The sequence below is a fragment of the Scophthalmus maximus genome, chromosome 19 (assembly GCF_022379125.1).
Source record: "Scophthalmus maximus strain ysfricsl-2021 chromosome 19, ASM2237912v1, whole genome shotgun sequence".
Lineage (NCBI taxonomy): Eukaryota > Metazoa > Chordata > Actinopteri > Pleuronectiformes > Scophthalmidae > Scophthalmus > Scophthalmus maximus.
In genome coordinates, this window is record NC_061533.1 from 16,437,341 (window position 1) to 16,458,829 (window position 21,489).

General features: G+C 41.2%; 1 protein-coding gene across 7 annotated transcripts in view; it reads right to left on the reverse strand.

The window, feature by feature from the left end:
* Positions 1–21,489, reverse strand: part of trpm3 (transient receptor potential cation channel, subfamily M, member 3) — a 128,477-nt gene that overhangs the window by 40,374 nt on the left and 66,614 nt on the right. For all 7 annotated transcript variants that reach the window (XM_047329246.1, XM_035640637.2, XM_035640636.2 and 4 more), the window contains 7 exons: positions 16,534–16,613; positions 15,050–15,251; positions 13,064–13,277; positions 11,328–11,452; positions 9,923–10,094; positions 1,266–1,440; positions 609–732 (listed from right to left, as the gene is read on the reverse strand). In XM_047329246.1, the coding sequence (XP_047185202.1) occupies positions 609–732; positions 1,266–1,440; positions 9,923–10,094; positions 11,328–11,452; positions 13,064–13,277; positions 15,050–15,251; positions 16,534–16,613 (1,092 nt within the window). The remainder of the gene's footprint in view (positions 1–608; positions 733–1,265; positions 1,441–9,922; positions 10,095–11,327; positions 11,453–13,063; positions 13,278–15,049; positions 15,252–16,533; positions 16,614–21,489) is intronic.

The window sequence follows — 21,489 nt, forward strand, 5'->3', positions numbered from 1 at the left end:
CAGCCAACAGAACCAATAGTCACCGATCTGTCAAATATTCCCCTCACTCACAAACCAGGTAGTACTGTATGCCCACCCCACAACCTGCAAACAGAGACAAACAAACATCACCTTGACTCCCACAGCATTTAACAGCATTAATCAGACGTTGGTTTCAGATGACTGACAGTTCTCTTCCCGGGGGACAGGGATGTGTGACAGCCATGCTTGACAAGATGTGCGTCTTGACTTAAACACTGCCAAAGCGTTCGAGGTTCTCAAGTGGAGGCCATTTGGTCCTGAACTTCATCTGAATACATTTGCATCCACTTAAGGTTACATGTCATACATAAAAGATGGGGTAATAATTACTTGAATAAAAGTTTCACTCCGAGGAAGCTTCATTTGTTCCTGCATAACATATTTTTCTTTTTTGGGGGCTTTGCTATATACAGCAGAGAGCTTCATGCCTAATGGTGATGTTGGTGTTATTCGTGGTTTTGTTAGTGTAATTGAAAATATATGTGCATCTATGGGCAAAAAATATATAATGTGTGTAAATAATGTATACACATATGTGTTGGCCTGTACATTATGCGTATGTGGACATGTATGAAAGTGACACTCACCAGCTCCTTCTTCTTCATGCACTCCATGAGTATGATGAACAGATGTTGGGCCTGAGTTCGGCTGTAGGTGAATGTCTTCTGGATGGTCACCAGCAACTGGTCTCTTAGCGTTTCATTAATTATGCTGCAGGGGCAGAGAGGTGAGGAGAAAAAGAAGACAAGAATGTGTCAGGTAGAGGGAAGGTGAAGAGAACAGTGAGGGTGAAGCAGGTAAATTAGATTTATTTTCAGTGGGTAAAGCCATAGCATATTATCTCCGAGTCCTTGGTCAGATGTGATTCTGCAACTTAACCCTTAATCTGTAAATGGATATATGGAAATATACAAATAATTCTGAATCAGATGGGACAGAAGTGCAGATCAGCACATTTCAGGAAAAGCATTCTCGAAAGTTCATGTCTTTATCCTGATATCATATCTGTGTCCTAAAAAATACATTGTGACAGTATTTCACTGTTGCTTCAGCATTCTGCATGTATGAAACTGTATGCATATGTTTGATCTAAGGGACGTCAATCATTTAATATTACATAAAACAATTTTTTATAAGATTTATAATATTCTGATTACAAACAATCTTATGGGAAAAAATGTCACCATGTTTAAGTGAGTGTCTATTGTTGGATTACAGCACAATGTGCACATGTGAGTGCATACCCTCCCTCCTCAGAGTATTTGTGTCCAAAGGCCAAGATGTCGGAGGCTCTGCCACTGCCATCACACACCACCACAGGGACTGGAGGAGTGTCCCTGAGGTACTCCAGCACTATGGAGATCACATTGGGACCTCCCTCCACAATCAGAGCCACCACCGGCACACCCTGACCAATACCTGCACACGAATAGAGTGGGAGCAGGAGAAACAGGATGATGTAAAGATTGCAGAGAGGAAAACGTGGCCGAGCAAATTCAGATTAAGGGGACAGAAAAGTAAAGGAGGAGAAGACAAGTTAAGGATGGAAAAATAGAAGGGGAGGAGAGTCAGGCTTGGAATGCTTGGTCTAATAACAGAAAAACTCAATCCAAATTTACCAGCAAGGTGTAAATGCGACACTTGTGACGTCTCATGACTTTAGACAAACTGTCTAATTATGGCAGAGAGGATTCTTTTTTAAAGTACATGTGCCAAAAATAACCAGCCCACTTTGTTCTTTGCTCTCTGTTTGTGTGACTTGTGTGTATGTGTGTGTGAGTAAGTGAGTGTGAGAGAGAGAGTGTTTCACTGATAAACCTCCCACTGTTCCACACATAGATTGCTGCTTGCCTGCTAATCACAGGCTATTTAGAGTAATTATGCATAATTAGCAGGTGGGTTATTTCCGTACGCACTAAGGCTATTTACAGGAGAAGGGACCGTCGATATGAAAGTTATTGCCAAACTCCCAAAGGAATTTCCCGCCTTTTTCTTGTTCCTCTCTTTCAAGCCTGGTTTCCATATGCTGTTTACCATTAAATCACAGTATTATAGACACCATAAACCCTGTTTACCATTTCATGTTCTCTCCGCTTTTAGGCTCCAAAACTCTTCTCCCGTCATCCTGCCATTTCCTGCTCTAACTTCCTGTCGCCCTCTCTACAGTTTTTCCTTCCATAGCCACCCCCATTCTCATCCTCTCCCTTTTATTATCAGGTCTTTTTACTCTTCTAATTCAAAAGCTGTGTAACTGCCTAATCTTCCCCACCCTGCGCCCTCATCCCTGGTCTGCATAATTCACAAAGGAGAGAGCATCACCTGTCTCTCACACACGCAGGCAGGCAGTCAGACGAGCACGCACAGGTGTGTGCCCACAAACTGGATGCACGCACTCACACAAACATGAGCACACGCGGTTACTCAGACGCATAACCCCAACTATTACGGTTTGCCTCACAGCCTCGTGTGGCCTTGTATCAGGGACAGTTACATAAGGAGAATATTTTAGGGGCCTTGCCTACTTCAAAGCGGTAACACGTCACTGTGCCACAACACATCACATGACCATACATCAACAGGGCAGAATGTGAGAGAGGAGCAGACTAATGACTTGCATTTTGTGTCTGATTCTTTCATTTCTTTTGGATGTCTATTTTTGCTGTTACCTGCACGTGTGTATGTGTGTGAGTCTGCGGTTGTGTCAGATAAAGCATTGATATTGATGACTAGTGAGCTTTGGAAGGCAACGCCGCAGTATCCAAAGATTATTGTTCAACTGAAACCCACCAAGGAGCAGATGAGGAGGAAAAAGCACAGCTGTGTCATGTCTAATTGGTAGGAGAAAATTCTGCAACACACACACACAAATGAAATTAGTGTCTCTTTTATTCGACTACTCAAAAACACAATTTATGGTTATAAAAGTGATAATTCAATACTATATTATATAATCCTATAATAATAATCTTTCTCTGTGTGGTGCCCAGAAAACTTAAGTTTACAGACATTTGTATTTTAATCTACAGTGTGGTTTGAAAAAACTATGGACATAATGTGAGCTGGATTTCAACTGGTGCCACCTCAAAAAAAAACTGCTACACAGTCCTGACTTGTGTAGAAACTGAGACCTTACACTAGCAGTATTGATGCTCTGGAAACCGCTGCTTTCACTGGAATTGCAATTTTATACTTAAAAAAAAAAAAGTAATCCTGTTGTTGTTAGAAAACTAAGTCCTTTGAATTATTTTATCCGTGTGGGAGGTTTTAGTGGTGTGAACTCTCCATTTATATTGAATGAAACTCAGAGTATTTGACCACAGTGCATGCAGTGTGGTTACACGAGTCGTCACTTTCAGAGGCAAATCTATTGTTCTGGGTGGAAATGTAAACCCATGGCTGGAAAGCTAATCTGCCCGAGAGAATTTTGGTGAATATTCAATCCTTCTCACAAAAGTGCAACACTGTTTTTAAGATGGACTTTATAGCTGTGTTTTCTTCTCCCCGTTTCTTCTTTAATGTGTTTGTTTATGTTTCTTAACCCAAAGGTGACGTGTATCTCAGGTAACAACTAACGGAGGAAGGACATGTTCAAGTTCATACTTTTAATTTGGGTTCCCACTTGAAAAGATTTACATGCTCTAATGTTCAGAAAAGGCACCAGTGTTCATACTGCCCATTGTTGCAGCTCCTCTTTTCACCCTCTATCTAAAATGCCTGGATTTCTTTTAGCCCCTCCTCCCGATAAACCCCAGTCTGCTCTGATTGGCCAGCTGGCCCAGTCTGTTGTGATTGTTCAACAGATTTCAAATTGTTTAGGAAATGTCACGCCTCTTCCCAAGTGAAGTGGAGATTCTTAGATTGCAGGTGGGGTCACCCCAAAAAAGTCCAGCTTTGACATCGGAGTGGGAGAGAAATCTGAACCAGTGGTTCAGTGCCAGGCTTTAGGGTTTAGCCAGTTCACAAAGCACAACAGGGTGTCAGTGCCCACACCTCATCTCTTAGGAGGAAAACTACCCTGAAAAAGCAGCGGCAGTATTAAAGTAGAGAGAGGGTAGATGAGAATCCATGGCCAACTTTCTATATTTATCCAGTCTGCGAGACGAGGAAGTTACGGGGGAACAGAAGGAGTTTCGGAGGGAACGAGGAAGCGTGTAAGTGAGACACACATAACATGCTTAAATGGTCCTAATTAAGGATTCAGCAGTGACTCATCCTCTTTGTGTGTGTCTGTGTACACGAGTGTGTGCGAGAGTCTGCAAGTTTGTCCTTGTACGAGTCAAATTTGTATCAGCATGACTGGAGGAGCAACAGCAGGTGGGTTGTTGTCTTCACATCCCCACCACACCAATTGTAAACACACACACACAAACACACACACACACACATTCACAGCATTATCGTAGTGATAACTAAAGCAGCCAGGAAACATCACATCTGTGAAGGCAACACGACTTGACAGGCCACTGAATAAAAGGTCAGGGGGGTTTGGTGTGTTAAAAAGGCAGAGCTTTAGTTTTGTTTTTTGGTCATGTTGTGAAATCAGAACATCTTGTTGTTGTTTTTTAAAAAAGTCACAGTAATACTTACTGAATCAAACCAGATGCGTCACCTTTTTTTAATTTATTTTTTAAACCAGTAACATGAGTTGTAGTGCCACCATGGCCGAGTGAGCCAGAGAGAATTAGTCATGAATGGTGTCACAGACCGATAAAAGACATTTACAACTGGGAAATTGGGGTTAAAGGAATATTATCCCAGTGATTTGTGTGCTGATTTGTGAGTCTGTGTGTATTCTGTGTGAGAGCTCTCTCAATTCATAAGTTAAAATGTTATTCAGTGATCTGGGATATCAGACCCCATTTACTCTTCATGCATCTTGACAGATCAGGAAGCTGCTGCACATCAAAAATGCTGAGAGTAAATGCATCTAGAAAGCAAACTCGGGCCTGACAAACAGTTGCTCGAGCCTTCACGGTTCAAAGCTATACGGGTTGCAGCACTTCTATGAAGAAACAGTCAGCGAGAATAATGAATATATAAGTTAGGGAGACAGAAATTTAAATATAGATAAAACAAACTTGTTATTTGACCGTCTCTTTTTTCCCTTAAAGACATTTATCACAGTTCACACTGATGATCATGCCCTCAAATTCTTTCCACACCACATAACATGTCATCCATGCACATCATCAACCTGGAACCATACCTGTGGCATTACTGGCATCCAACCCACTACTGACCCTTTTCTCTCTTTGTTATCTCTCCCCCACATGTAAACGTAGCAGCAGTGATGCGTTTCAAATGGAAATTTAGTAACCTGGATGTAGCCACAGCATCACATCAACCTCAGTCATCAAAGTAGCACCACCACAGGGATTAAAACCACTGACCAGGGGGCTCGTGAAAACTTAATATAATTTCATATGACGTCAATTCAGGTCTGGAGACGTTGTAAACATATTAATGGCTTTTTATTATTACATTTTGCACATTGTCCTGCTATCTGCATTTTGGTTAATACAGCCAGGTGGTTACACAAGAAAAAGGCACAGTAGCTTAATCTAAAAAAATCCCAAATTTGTCCAGCCATTTATATTAAAGTGCTCGACCGAAAGGTATTGTCTTCCCATGTGCCATAGCTTCAGCATAATCTCTCCTGTATGGGCTGCTCCACAGTGGAGGTCACAGTGTCACGGCTAATCTGCAACGCAAGGTCTTATGGCTTCTAGATTCAATTACCCTAGCTACTTCATCTTTCACGTATGCTGTGATTAATGAAACCACTTTTATAAGAGGGTCAGTGAATGTTACACAGTAGATAGAGTTAACACACACACACACACACACACACACACACGCACACATTCAATATACAAAGTCCGACTAAATATTCCAAGTAATTTGGGAGAAATGAAAGAGGGCACACTCATGGTGCCTCATGTTTTCTCACAGACCTTATCTAAATTGTACAAATGAGTAACTTTTATTCCTCTTTTGGCCTGAAATGTGGATCCAATTTTAAACTGTCATGTGCAAAAACAAAAGCGTAAGTGAATAAAATTCAGGGTTTTCTTTTTTTCTTTCTTTCTTACCAGAGAAAATAAAAAAACATTCATGGATGAAGCCTATTAACTTCTTTCTTTCACTGCCTTTCACTTTTTTTTTATCCCGCTCTTTCAGTGACGACACCTCAAGGAAATATTTGGTCTCACTGTTTGCTTCACAGCTGCTTCACACATTTCTTTTGTCTCTGTCTCTGCTCACCATCAGTCCCTTTTCTGTGTTTTCATTTTTCCCACTCTTCCCTCTTCCTCTTTTCATTTTCCCCCTCTCTGAGGCAAGTGTGTGATTAAAAAGCATTATGGCTGCTGCTGGAGACATGCCAAAAGAGCTGTGCAGTGTTTGTGTGAGCTGTGCTAAATGGTGCCAATAATTTTATTGATTTTCCTCATGTCCGAGTTTGACAATGTCGGCTAGCTTCAGGAGATGGTGGGAGGAGGAGCTCAGGAGAAAAAACGTCCCTGAGTGTGTGTATGTGTAAAGATTAAATGAGTGTGTCGGGATATGCAATGTACAACACATTTTTAAATCAACAATTACATTTGTGTATAATCAGGCAATGAATGCTTATGATCACTTATTATAAGCTCTCTCTCTCTCTCTCTCTCTCTCTCTCTCTCTCTCTCGATTTGCATGTCAAGTTCTTTGCTGCATGAGTGTAATCCTCGTTATGGTAATCCAGGCTCATTTGCATCTGCATCTCTCTACATGTTCTATCAAACTAGACCATGTTTGGCTAAACGAGTCACGAGAGGGTCACGCATGTACAGCAGGGTACAGTGCTGCCTGAGCATTAACTCGAGCGTGTGAATGTCTTGGCTCCATCCACCATTGTTGAAGCCTGCCAACTCAAGTTCCCTGTCTAAAGACATTTATTTTGTTTACACCCGGCCAGAGCTGTCCCTGAGATATTCTCGTCCACTTTCCGCTAGTGAGGGTACAAGACCACAGGAAATGACACCTTACACAACATCAAATATACAGCGGGGACTGCAGGAAAAAGCATGCAGAGGGAATTATTACACAACTCTTGTCACCAGGGGTGGTGTTAAGAGTTTTTTATGGAAGGCACAACTGCGCTCCAATGATGGGTTTTGAACCAATGGTGCAAAATGTCTTGTGGCAACAGAAAATCAAAATGTCGCAGGGTTTCGGAAAAATCCTCTTGAGTTGGAAGATGTTTTAAGACACTGTTTGCAATTTATGTTTTTCTTAAATGTAGTCAGACACAAGCACCTACGCATTTATTATATAGACTTGATTCCCATATTTAAAACCTTGTTATAATCTTGTGCAGCCAATTTGATTGCTACAGCATTTTCGGCAGTCATATGATGATGGCCGTTGCATGGAAAATTCCACACAGCCACAGTAGGATTAGCGACAGGATTGCCCAGACATCACAAAAATACCACAGGGGGAGATTACGCATATCTGTTCACCACACTTATTTCATGTTGTGTTTGTGTGCAGTGTGTGTGACTGTATTTAAGGAAATGAAGTTGGGGAGAAAAAGAGCTCGTGGTTAAGTGCGGTCTAATACCCGCATGTCAGGACATTTAAACTAAACTGCTTTGTTCTCTCTTCACTTCCTTTATCCCCCTTGCCTTGACAGGACCCCGGGCTACACTTGGATCCCATGGGAGGCCTGTTGCGAGGAAAATTAATGCACTCCTCTATTCACTGTGGACAGGTAATCAAATCAGGAAATGGCCCTTGTCTGTCAACACTATAGTGGTGAATGTGGAAGTAAAGGACACATATAGACCCAAAAACATACAATAATCGAAAACTGGGGAAGCAATTGACTTTAAAAACTATATAAATTATTCACATCAAAAGATGGTGGTCAGTGTGACCAAAGTGTGTCAGGCCTTTTATAGGGGTGAAGCCAAGCCTCTGTAAATTGGCAGGGCTTCAGGATCAGAGCTGTTCTAGTTTTTTTCCCCCTCGCGTTAAATAGCGATTAAGAAGCATACAATTCACTCACCTCCATAAATATTCAAAAATTGATTTCTCTACATCTGTCCATTGGCCAACAGAGGGATATTAGCCAGCTGATTTTAATATGCTTTATGATAATGTTAATGATTTGTAAATCTACAAAATTCTGAAATATCTAAGCGGAGCAACAAGAATAGCTAGATTGTTTGTTTCTCATTGTTATTAATTTAATTCAAAACACTGGCCTTATAAAATTTGTGGAAATTCACTCACTTCACCAGTTACTTCACTTCATCCTATACAAGAGCAGGTAGAATGATTTTGATTAGGGCTATAAATCCATCTCGGCTGATACAGCACTTGACCTTAAGAAGAAACTGATGCCAACCCGAGTGGCAGGTTATAAAGCTGAAGCTGGTTATCAACGTAGCCTCAGACACTCCTGAGGTTAAGGTTATTATGGGGGAGAGTCTGGGTGGTGGCTCTGTGCTGTGAATGGATCCAAATATAGGTTAAAATAAATCACATGGACGGTTGTATGACGACTGGGCGTCCCTTTGCCTTCCCAGCCCCTTTTGTATGAGTCCAGGCATAGGATGACAAAGGGAAGTCCATAGGTCACATGACTGAGTGAAAAAAAAAGAAGAGAGGAAGTACATTTCTGTATCCTGTCAACCCCAGAGACACATTTAAACCAGTGAGGTCAAAGGGTTAGGAGGAATACGGTAGAGTCGACACCTATGTTTCATTCTAAAGGTGAAGTCCCTGTCAGCGAACATCAGTGACAGTCAACAAAAATAGCATTGACAAAGAAAAGGTCTGAGGCATTATATTGCTCTTGACACTGTGACAATCTCTCCATTTTGCAACACCCATTACCTACTTATCAAATAAGTATTGATGTTAAAATGTCTGCATTCATGTCAACCAAATGCTGGGGAAATTGTAAGAAAATGTTGTTGACAACAAAGGAAGGTAATAACAAATAAATCACTTTCTCTGACTCGGGTTTGTTCGCGGCTCTGACACATTCCAAACAATGCTGCGAGAGGCTATTGAGAAATGTATTTAAAGTGTGAGAGGTGTGCGTGTGCCTGTGTGCATAAGAGAGAAAGAAAAAAAAAAGACAGAGAAATGCATTTTGTATTCATGCAAATTCATTTGGTTTCTAGCTAGAGTATAATGTGGAAATTGGAAATGGCGAAATGCAACGTGACAAGACTCAGCGGTGGATGAACACTCCTCATAAAAGCAAATATGTGCATGTGCAGATTGAAATACACATTAATATACCCATAGTGCATGAACACCTACGTAGACACACAAGTCTTCAAATACACTCTCGCTGCCCATTTATGAGCGTAATATGCTTCTGCTCAAACACATTTTCAAATGAAGACAGACGGCTCCATAAAAATGGTATTATCAAGGACTCAATAAAAGTGCACGTGTGTTTGCCTGTGTGTGTGTGCCCGCCATTACATTTTGAAAGCTGGTTATGTAGCTGTGAGCCCCACAACAGAAGACAATGAATATCAGCGGGTTCATTTGAGGGAAGAGTTCATTCTGAGCTTTCAGGAAGCTTTGAAAAAAATATAAAACCGTCCTGAAGGGAGGGACAGTTTCAAAGGCTTATCAAGTCGTATCAAAGCTTGCTAAAAATAATACACTGTGAGACAGTTTGTGTTCACTATAAAGCAGGTGATGATCATTTTACTCCGGGTGCAGACTTTGAACCCAATTAACCCCAGTATTTGTTGTTAATAAAACAGGGATATTGGTTTCATTATGCTGTTATCGGTCGGTGTATTACTTTGAAACATTGTCTCCAATTTGGGGAATGTAGGTCAGTCTGACAAATGCCGCGACGGACCAATATACGGTAAATTCCGCTCACGTGTGTTGATCTTCTGCAGAGAGATGTGTTTCTCTAGCTGGCGCCGCAGTTTGACCTCAGCGCCGTATTTTCCAGTGGTGCCGTTGTCTGCCAGGATGAAGTGGGAGTGTAGACTGTTCAGAACCGTCAACTTGCTCATCGGGTTAGACATGGTTTGGTATGGACGCACCACCTAGTCGAGAGGAGATACCGTTTATTAACACATCAGAGAAGCCGACGGCTGACAGGGCTATGCTGCAGTTTGTCCAAGGAGAAATGGATGGATTAATGATGACAAGAGCATTTTTTCCCCCGAGTAGCATCAATGTATGGTGTTGGTAAAAAAGGAATAGCATTTGCCTTAGTACAGGGTGTCTACAGCTATTAACAAGTTGAACCAAATCTTTTAAAGACATTTTAAAAACTTTTTGAAATGAAATTTAGGATTAAATTTACAACATAATACACACCAAAAGTGAAAATATACCTGTTCAGAATAACACTCGTCATTCTCAAGCCACCTATGATTAAACTTGTAATTCCCCATGTTCATAAACTAACTAGCAGGCTGGCTAGAAAGGCATTAGTTTAACACGTGAAACTTAACCAGAAACTGACAAATGAGACAAATGAGTGCATACCGGAACTACTCAGTCATCCTTTTTTTGTTCGGACAGCATTGAGAAATTTTCCGCGACGAAATGCCTAAAAAATTTAGAGCCTTGCAAGGTGAATCAAAGACATGAGACTTTTTTAGGACCCGCAGCAAACCTGGAATAATAATAAGACTCTCATGTTAACCTTTTTACTGCAGATTCTAGTGAAAGAATAACAAAAAAAAAAGAACATTTGATCCATACACACAATCCATCATTTAAAACAATTTATTTATTGTACTGGTATTAAAGATACAATAAATTAAACTAAAAGTTTGGTGAATATGTATACAACATTAAGTTTCCCAGAGCATGGTCTTGTGGGACAGTGCCTGACAATCGGAGGGAAACTCATCAGGTCATTATACAGTTAAGGCCAATCAAGCATGAAAAAAGAGCTTCAGCACTTAATCATCTCATTTCAGCCTCCAACATTAATTGGCTCTGCTCGACTCGTTCAGCGGGACGGAGTGCAGTTCACTGCAGTGCAACGTGTGATGAAATTTTTAAACTATAACATAACATTGATTCGCGAGATTTGAATGAGTCAGCGTATGCTCTGAAGGCTCATGTGGTTCCGCCAGCTGTCCAACTCACTTTGAAGGACTGTTTGTCACAGATTGGATTGGTTTACTCAGCACTTCAGTTAATAAGCTGTCAGCGGCAATTTATCGGCTCTGACAACTGTGGACTGCACATTATATTTTTTGCCAAAGCTTTCACTTGTTTCCATTGTTACATTATTGATTTATTTGTTCTCAGAGACTTACATCTTTGCCAACAAGATCCTCTTGATTTTCTACAATGCCCCATGGGGCAATGCCAATGGTGCAGATCTTCCCCCTTGACTTTGAGGCATGGTCTTTCAGTGCATCACCCACGTGGCGAATCACACCTGTGTGTTTATGTGTGTGTGTGTGTGTGTGTGTGTGTGTGTGTGTGTGTGTGCAAAAACGTTAGTGTTTGAGAGAAGGACAGAGAAAAAGATAACAAATCAGTTTTGTCACGATCACTACAAAGCCTAAACTCAGATAATGATACACTCTGCTCCAGAAGATAAACAGAATCTGTGACACACGCACACACGCACGCACGCACGCACCATGGTCGGGCCGTAGCTTCAGGCTTCTCATTGCTGCCCTCAGGGGAGCAGCAATCCGACCTGGAGCTCGTTGCATTTTAACTCTTATACTGGCATTCATTCTTTCTCCACCTCAACTCTTGACTGTCCTTCCAATCCACCCATCAATCCATTATTCATCTGTCTCTCTCCATCTTTCTTGCCTTTGCACCCATTCTGTCACTAAATCGTGCTTTCTATTCCTTTCTGGACTCTTAAGTGTGTGCACTCAAAGCATCCGACAATGTATAATATCTGTCCATCTCTTCCTATCCATCATTATCTCTTATTTCAAGCTAATTCCAGTTACTAAAATGCTTCTCTTTTTGTGACCTAGAAACAATACAAACAATACAAACAGTGAACTGTTATACTGAGGACAACGTTAATCAGCATTGATAAGAATTCCACTGTCAACACGGCTGATAATGTTTGATAACTGATAATCAGTGTACAGTTATAATAACTTTCAGGATACAGTAATCTGTAAGATGGGAGCAACCAAGCATTTAGCATTTGTATGACCTAACACCTCTATCTATAACTTACCAAGATATACTGTAAAAACAGAGTGCTTTCCATATGCATGAAAACTCCATACTTATGCATAATTCATGTGCAGTCAATCTGTCAGCCGGCATTTTGCTTCACCATATTATCATTTCGACTGATTTTATTTTGTCACAAACACACTCACACAATCATCTGGTTGCTCTCTGAAACTGGTTCTTTCTGGGTTGTTTAAAAGGAAACCCTGCACCTCCTGTGATTCAGATCCAGTCTACTGAGGTAATAATCCATCCAGCTGCTCCGCATCCAGGACGACATCATCGTGACCAAAGTATTAAGTACTTTTGGAGGTATGAGTTCATGATGGACCTTAATTGCCTCCTCTGTCATTTCTGTCAAGCAACAAATAAAACGACAATCACTGTGATCGCTTTCTGTTCAAATAGTCTTCCCTGATTAAAATACAGATTGCTAAAATCAAAAACACCTTTGGTCGATCCAAAATGAAAAAGCAATTTATAGGCTAAAATCTTTTCCATGAGAATATTTAAATAATAGCGAGCTACAGTATCACTTCACCTGTCTGACTATGAGTGTATAAGCACAGTTAAGTGCCCATGATAAACTTTATGGAACCCTTTTGTTGTAATCCAGAGTTTGAACATGTCTACAATCCTGAGGGGCTTCAAGAATGGTTATTAAATAGCTGATAATTATGAGGAAAATTCAGACACGCAGTCATATCTCATGCTGTAGCAGAAGTGCTTGGCCACTCCATCTGTATAATAAGTGAGGCTGCATGTTGCAAATAATATGTCTTGCGATTTTAATTTTTTTGTCTTTAAAATTAAATGTCCAATTTTCAAAATACTTTACCTGTGTTGACCCCACCAGTGAATATCCAGGCTCCCGTTGTCATGGCAGCCTTAATGAGCCCTTTGCCGAAGACCTGTTTGAGTTTTGGTTGTAGTTCAAAGTTCTGCAGTCCCCCGTGGACTGAGATGAGCAGCTTGGGCAGGTCCAGCTGCCATTCCTTGGTCATAAGGTGGAGCAGCAAGTCGGGCTTAGTGTCATAAGACACTCGCACATACTGCAAACAGCAGGGAACATGTCAGTCAGTGGTGTACAGTAGCACATCTGCTTAGCCCTCAGGCACATGGTGACTAGTTGTTTGCATGTGCCTGAGACATAAACTTACAGAGGGATCACGTGTGAACACATACAGTAAGTGCACGGAAAAATGTGTGACAGAAGCATTACGTTTGAAACAAATCTGTGTTGTGAAGGTCAAATTATGAAAATATTGTGTTGAAGACATCCCTAGGAGCGCATGGCTTTCGTGTTTATAAACAGTATTGAACAGATGTGAACTTCGATTGCAGAATCACATGCATTATGGATCTGTTCATCAGCATCTCAATCATTTTCAGACACTCAACCTGACGTGTCTGGATGAATAATTTAACACTGGGAATAGATCAGACATCATTTTGCCCTAATCATCTGAAATCCCAGAATGTTAGAGACATGATGTGTTAGTGTCTCTGTGATTACCGAAGAGGTTTCTCACAGCAATACTTTCACTTACGCAGAAAATTTCCAATGTCGGTATGAAATCTTGAGAGTTTTGCTGGAGTTGAGGTGCGCTCCAGTCATCTCGATCGTTTGGTGTAAGGTGGTGATCCAAACTGTTAAGTTTGTAGTTTTTAGTCTTTGCTCACCCATATAGTGACATGAACATTATCTACAACCAATAGGTGAGCTTTTTCCAGAACCAAACAGGAAGCAGAAAAGCATGTATTCCCCCGCATGCTGCAACATCGCATGGAGACTCCGGTGAAGCCTTGAACGCCGTGGTTACTAAAACTACCTGGTGCGTGTAGTTTCGAAATTGCAGCGTTCGAGGCTTCACCGGAGTCTCCATGCGATGTTGCAGCATGTATTCCCGTCGTCTCCACATTCCGTTGCGTCTTCTCTTTTTCTTGTTGGCTTATATCTTCTGTACAAACCATTGCACACACTGGGACACCTAGTAGCTAAAAGCTGCTGTTTTTTTCTCCAATGTTCAACAATTTCTCTTCCTGTAAACTTCCACCAGGAGCATGGTGGGAAATAATCTAAATAAGAATCTAGATGCCATTTTGTAAATAGTAACCCTGCAAGATCCCCAGTCTTGCAAAATCCTAGACTGAGACTAAAAACTCTGTGATTAATGACACATTGTCTTTAGATGTGAGAGGGTGTCAGACTGAAGTCTTTGAAAGTCTTTCCAGTATCTTCTCAAAGTCGTCTAGTGTATGGGAGGCATAAAGTGAAGCAAAGCCTTCAGTAGGAACACGGTCAGGTGGAATCTCCATATTGGCACAATTTGGCAGCATTTGTGCGATTTGAGGTTTCTCACAGCAATACTTTCACTTATGTCACTAAGTATTCATTCCATCTAAATATAAAGCAACCGCTCTGATAAACTCTCTATGTGGTGCTGCGTGACGGCAGCCCATTGGTCAATTTGAATGATTGACAACTTTATCGAAATGTCAGAGCCTACAGAATCAACAGACTGCCTACAAATCCATGTGAACAATAATTTTTCAACTGTGAGGAGGCAAATATATGTGCATAAAGATCATAAAAGTAAAAATGACACGATTTTACTGTATATGGTTTGTTAAGTGAGACCAGCTGTTGTCCTCGGTGATGGAGGTGCTTGGGTCAAAGAGGATAATGAGGCCTCTTAACATTTCATTTCATTTTAGAATTTGAACTTTGCATGAAAGGTGTTACTGACAAAAGCTTGGTAATTGCTGACTGTCTCCAGGAGCTAGGCTTCTGTAGGACAATAGATTTGTAACGGTAAGTCACCATGGCTTTGTTGGAGTGTCCTCCTCCCTGGAACTCAATGGTGCCGAAAGCATCAGTGGGACTGAGCTGTGTGTGTTTGCTGATCGACCACTTCTCTGATAGGCTGTCATTCTTGGCCAAACGCTCTGCCTTATCATTCTGACTGGATGAGATGCCAGGGGGCAGGCCCACATGCTGTCCTATCAGACGACCACAACAGCACCTGGATGAGAGGAGAAAGTAAGAGTGAGGGAAAGATGGCTGTGTTACACATTCCTTTACAGAGAATAACTGAAACCTTGACCGGCCCGAGCACCAAGCTATTGTAGTATAAAAAGGAAGAGGGTGAGAGAGACATTGCCTGTAATAGCAAGGACGAGATAAAGAGCGGAGAGCTTCTGTAGTCATGTGGCCAACAGAAAGAGGTGGGCAAGGCAGAAATGACAGCTTGTCATTTGACTTTCATCTCCCGATTGGGAGGAGAGGAGGAGTAGGATCTGTGGGGCCCTTCAATCTTCTTTTGTCTCTGTCTCTTTTTGTTTTCTACTCCTCACAAACCTCTCCCCTTTTCCCTCTCGGCAACTCAACAGTTAGCAGAGTGACAGAATCAATTGTAGTATTCCTACACGAATACATACTTATCCAGAGGTACTGAATGCAGCTTTCACATTCTGTCTTATCACCTTACAGGGTGGAGTGGGAGCCTTGGGAGGAAAGGGAGTCAGGTTCCTTTGATTATCACTTCATGTTTCCGTCATCTCTCACCAAAGGTACTTTGCCTCCCTCTGCCTCATGCATCAGCCGAAATGTTTTTTGACAAAAAAAAGAGAAAAAAATGATTTGATCTTGAGGAACATCTCTTTCCCCTCCTCCAGCTCAGGACTTCCACCCGTTTTCCTCTAGTTATGCAAATTCTGTTTACCTAACAAATAGTGGCGGCCTCTCATGTTTGTGTGAGCTATAGTAAAAATGTTGGTAACATCATGTTGGCAGTGACTTTGCAGAGCAAAATCAGACGAACATTGAGAATGGATAGAGTAGGAGAATCTCCCAATTATTTTTAAATGTGTTTACAATTACAACCGTGTTATACTATGATTCCAGGAACATAGGTGGAGATGTGTCCAGAAATATCAGGAAAATGTATCTGCATATATCCTATACTGAGTGGATACCAAATGTGCTCATGAGGGCTCTATTTCACAAATGAGTGAAACACCAAGTGATGCAAACAGAGAAAACAGTGTGATATTACTCTGAGGACGGTTTGAAAAGGTCAGAAGGGTTTTTTATCTGTTGTATGTGAGGTGGGAACTCATAAATATATACATTTATTCAATATAAAAAAATCTCATACTTTGGCATAGTTTTTTTAATCCCTGTAATAAATACTTACTACCTGGAATTAAAAATACAATTGTGTAACTTACATTGTAATTCACATGAATACACAATTATGTAATACACAGAGTTCTCCCATTTCCTTAGCACACATTTTCACTCACCTATGGGGGTCTTTGGCGCTCACTATGATATGAACACATTCTCTCTTGCTGAACGCTCTTTCTATCCACGATTTCTGTGCCTGCAGAAATGAAGAGAGGAGAAGGCAATCAGCGTTTGTCAGATAATGGAGCTGTTACCTGAACATGCAGGAGTGACGGCAGACTGACGGCAGGAACAGGCTCACATCATGACTCGGGCTTGCGCCTGGCTGTGGAGTGCGCCTGTGAGAAAAAAATTATTTCTTGTCCTTCAAGGAACAGGAAGGGTTCTGCTCAGTAGCGGTGTGTTGTGTTAAATCAGACAGCCTTGTTACACAGAGACTTATCTGCCGCAGGATTGCAAACAGAACATACAGTACACTTGGGAGATGTTAAACCTAATGTCTCAAAAGTGCTAAGAAACCCCCCCTCCCCCCCAAAAAAGGAAATAAAATAAAAGTCAGCAATTTAACACGCAAAACCTGGTTCCCGAAGAGAAATCACAGCACTTTGGAAATGGCACACACACAGAGAGACAGCACACACACGAGATACAGCATGAGTCCCTCACACATAATTCAAACGCCAAAGACACTCTGACTGAAATGCTTTATGTTATTTAGTGACTCCAGCCCAAACTGGAGGAGATGAAGCGCTGGGAAGGAGAAAGCGTGTGTTGATTCACTGAGGCATTAAATTATGTCAGTGTTCCACTCCTGAGATACTCTTATGTGCAGCCAGCAGAAAGTGTGTTTGTGTGTGTGTGTGTGTGTGTGTGTGTGTGTGTGTGTGTGTGTGTGTGTATGTGTGCGTGCGTGTATCGCTATATGTGCCTTTAGATCTTATACTGTATACAGTATGAAAACTCTTCCTCAGCATAATGGAGGAACGGTGCATGTGTGAGACCTTGATTGCTCTGCAGTTGCATCTGCTGCAGGTCTGAGTGAAAGAACGACAGACTGGAGCCAATTATCCTGCTACAGACTCTGGAGCCACCATGTGCTGCCTGGGATACAGATGCAGCACATGGTGAGAGGCTAATACACATCTGTATAGAATAGTCTCCACACACACATACATACATATATACATGAATCCTTAATCCATACAAAAAAGGATCAAACAGAGCACAAGGTGGCACGCTGTAGAGCTTTATGATAAAAGTAAGGGAAATTTCAAGTCTGCTTGCTTTTGTTGACTGGACAGTATACGTACATCACCTCTGACTCTGAGCTTTATCAGTGACACGTGAGTAATAATGTTTTCTTTCACAACAGATAAGAGTAATAGGAGTATGTCACAATGTGAAATACCACAACTCAATATTATTTGAAATTTGCTGAAGTTTGACATTTGTTAAAATGCTAACAGATACCAATGTCGTTTCCGTGGCATCTGACTGCATGTGTCTGTTTTCTATCACAGACAGATCATCTCTACATCATAGACATCTGCCTGCTTGCATTTGTGAGTGCATAGTATATATTCATAGTAATATATTATTAAAAATCATATATAATAAAATATATTATTAAAATACTGGCGATGTTAGTGTATCAGGTTGTGTTATAGTGATTTTGACAGTTGGCCTGGAAGCTCGGAGGAAATAGGAGAATTAAGGACAAAAACAGGAGGGGCTTATCACTTTAAAGAAATAGAAACCACTTACTCTCTGACTGCATTGTTCAGATGATAAGGTTAACAATAGGAAATACATAAACTGCAGTTATTACTTTGAAATATAGATTTGCATTGATAGGCAGCCACTGACATAATGTGAGTACATGAATTCTCATGTGTGAATTTACCAAAATAGACAGTGAGTATCTCGGTAGATAATACTTGGATCATCAGTCAGGGGGAAAGAAACACAGGAAAAATAAACCTACACTGTCACTGACAGGACATCACCACTGACTGTTAGCTCACTGTTTTGGTACAGTTTTGTATTGTTATTATTGTCCTGCTCTTGTACATCTACAAACCCCATCCTCTCAAACATCACCCCACTGCCAACTGACAAAGACTTGGTCCAAGGTGATTCATTCACTGCCATGGTTATAAATCATATCTATAATCAGCAAACCAGTGCCAATATCTTACAGTTTCTTATCCTCTCCGTAATACTTTCATGTGCGATAGTAAGTTAATTGGAAACAAAACTGTTACAGTTATGTGTTGCATCCCACTTGATATAAACTTTTCGAAATCTTTCTGTGATAACGACAAAGTTGCTCTTTGCCATTTAAATGCGCTGCTTTTGACTCAGAGGTTGCACTTCCTGGGTCGACACAGCCATTCTAGGAAGTGGATCTATGTCTGTGAGAGATTTCGTGGCAACGGAGCACAACACCAGAGGTCCAGAATAAGGCCGAATGTGACAACGGGATATTCACACACAACCAGGAAGACAGACAGACCAGACTCCCAAACCAACAGCAACGGGGAACACGAAAGCAGTGACAACAAAAGAACACAGTTTTTTTTTTCCTGTTTTTTTTCTGGGTGAGCTGCCCCGGCTCTTCTCCCATCCAGCAGAGCTGAAAGCTGCTTGTACAGGGCTTTCCCCATCGCCACGGCTACAACAACACGCCCCATCCGCCTGACTGGCCCCGTCACACCACGGCACGCCAAAACCCACCGCATCTGGCCACAAACAGGCTAAGCCTGCACACAGGCACACTTACCCTACCACCAGTCTTTCCACGATTAACCATTACTCTGGGGGGCTGGGGGCTACTTTTACAGATCACCCTGGCCACGATGACTCAGCCGGCCACAACAACGCCGCCAGCCCCATTCTTTCTATGAAATGCTAAAACTGTGTATTCATCCGCCGGCTCGTCCTTGCAGAAACTAGATCCATTCAATGGTAGCAGCAGCACAGGTTTTCAGGGATGATTGATATTGACAGGGCAGAAGAGGATAATCAGTCTTTAACGTTTTCTAAGAAAACCCCTAAAAAGAGCCATAGCCACTCTGCCACAGAGCAACCGAGACAAAGTTTTCCTTTGCTTTGTAACCACAACTTTTGCTTTTACCCCGTTCAATTCTGCCTTTCCGTCTCAACAACATAGACACATTTTCTCCCTCTCTCTTTTATCTCTTTCTCCCACTCTTCCTCTCACGCTCGCTAGTGTTGCTTATGAGATTTGACATGGTATGATGAGATGGCACATGGCCTGCACTCCATTGTGTAATTAAGATTTATCACTGGGGGGCAGTCACATGCACGCACACACACACACACGCCAGCTGTCTAGCAAAACGTTGGACTGAAATGTTTTTTTGTGTGAATGTGTGTGTGTGTGTGTGTGTGTGTGTGTGCGTGTATAGTCATGGAGTGACTGTGCAGCAAGAAAGCAATAAACTGACAGCCAGTTAGGGGTCTTGACTCCATTACATTCAACCTCCACCCACACCACCACCTTTCTCTCCCTGTTCGCGCTCCCCTCCTCCTTTACTATTGTATCTCCTCTTTGTTATTGGCAGTGGCAGGGAGCGGAATTGAGAACCATATGCAATCAAAAGGCTTATCTCTCTGCTGTGTCGCTTCCCCCCCAATCTCTTTTCCTTTTAACAAACATGAATGACTCTGCTTTTAAATGGGCATATAGGAGAGCACATGTGCCGCCTGTAGCACCTTTACATAGAGCATATTTTACGACTTAATATGAATTTAATTGAGAGTTTATTTAATTAAGAGAGTTTATTTAAAAACTGAGACAACACACAACACACTTCTGTCACAAAACCCAAACACTTATGATTAAGGCTAGATGATCATTATCATTTTCTCTTAATACAACTCTTCACTCGCTTCACAATGAATTTGGTGATTAAAAAGAAAAGAGCGCTGCAGTCTTTTCTCAAACATATCTGTATTATATCATAACTCAGAGAACTTTTACATTTTTAAACAACCAATCACAGTGATCCCTTGCATGATAAATTAGGATGGTCTTAAATTAGACTTAATATTTGGGATGAGTAACACAACAGACACAAGCGCTAAACAAAACCAAGATCTTCATTTATTTTTAGCTCGTATGTCTATCTTGGCTGCAATGAACAGATTAAATCTTAGGTAGAGAAGAGGAAGAGGAAGAGGAAGAGGTTTGTCTTTGCCTTACTTCTAATCATCCATCATTTATGAAAGAAATATATGACATAGTACTCAAACACCAAAAATAGATATTTAAAAAAGTAAATAATTTTTTACTCAAACAGAGCATAAAATTTAGGCAATTGAGACAATTAAAATACTCTATTATCTGTCAATAGTAAATGCAAAGCAATACAAAGTAAACTGTGTGATGGAAATGGATTTCCACTAGTGGAGGCGTTCAAATTAAAATTTAGGATAGAGGTAGTGTAACAAAAACAAGCTGTGATAAAGTGAGAAGTTTTGGCATGAACTCATATGTCTGTTGACTTACCTGTATTTTGTGATGGATTGCATTGTTGTGGTGTTTGAGGCATGATCCTATCTAAAAAATAAAACCAATAAAAATGAAGCGGATCAGAGCAAAACTGATCAGGCCACCTCTCAGTCCACAGGCTACTGGTCTTTTCAGGGTCTATTAGCACTGCTGGAATGTGTGTGTGTGTGTGTGTGTGTGTGTGTGTGTGTGTCAAACCATGAAACCATACTGAGCTATTCTTTACTTATCTCTCAGTCTCCTCCCTGTCCCCATGTCCACACAGGCATATAAGACAGAAAGTTAAAAAAAAAAATTAATAATACATAATGGGGAAAATAATCGCAATCTTTACATAATACCATAAAAGTCTGACCTCTCCAAATAAAATTAAAAGTATGAAGCCTTTGCCTGTAAACAGTGTACAGTGAATTAACTGCTGTCCTCCTCTTCTCACCGGCACCTCACCTCTTTTAGTTTTAAAATAAATAAAGTTTAACTGTCGGGCTGTGTGTGTGTGTCAGAGAGCGAGAGAGAGAGAGTGTCATCACCCTCA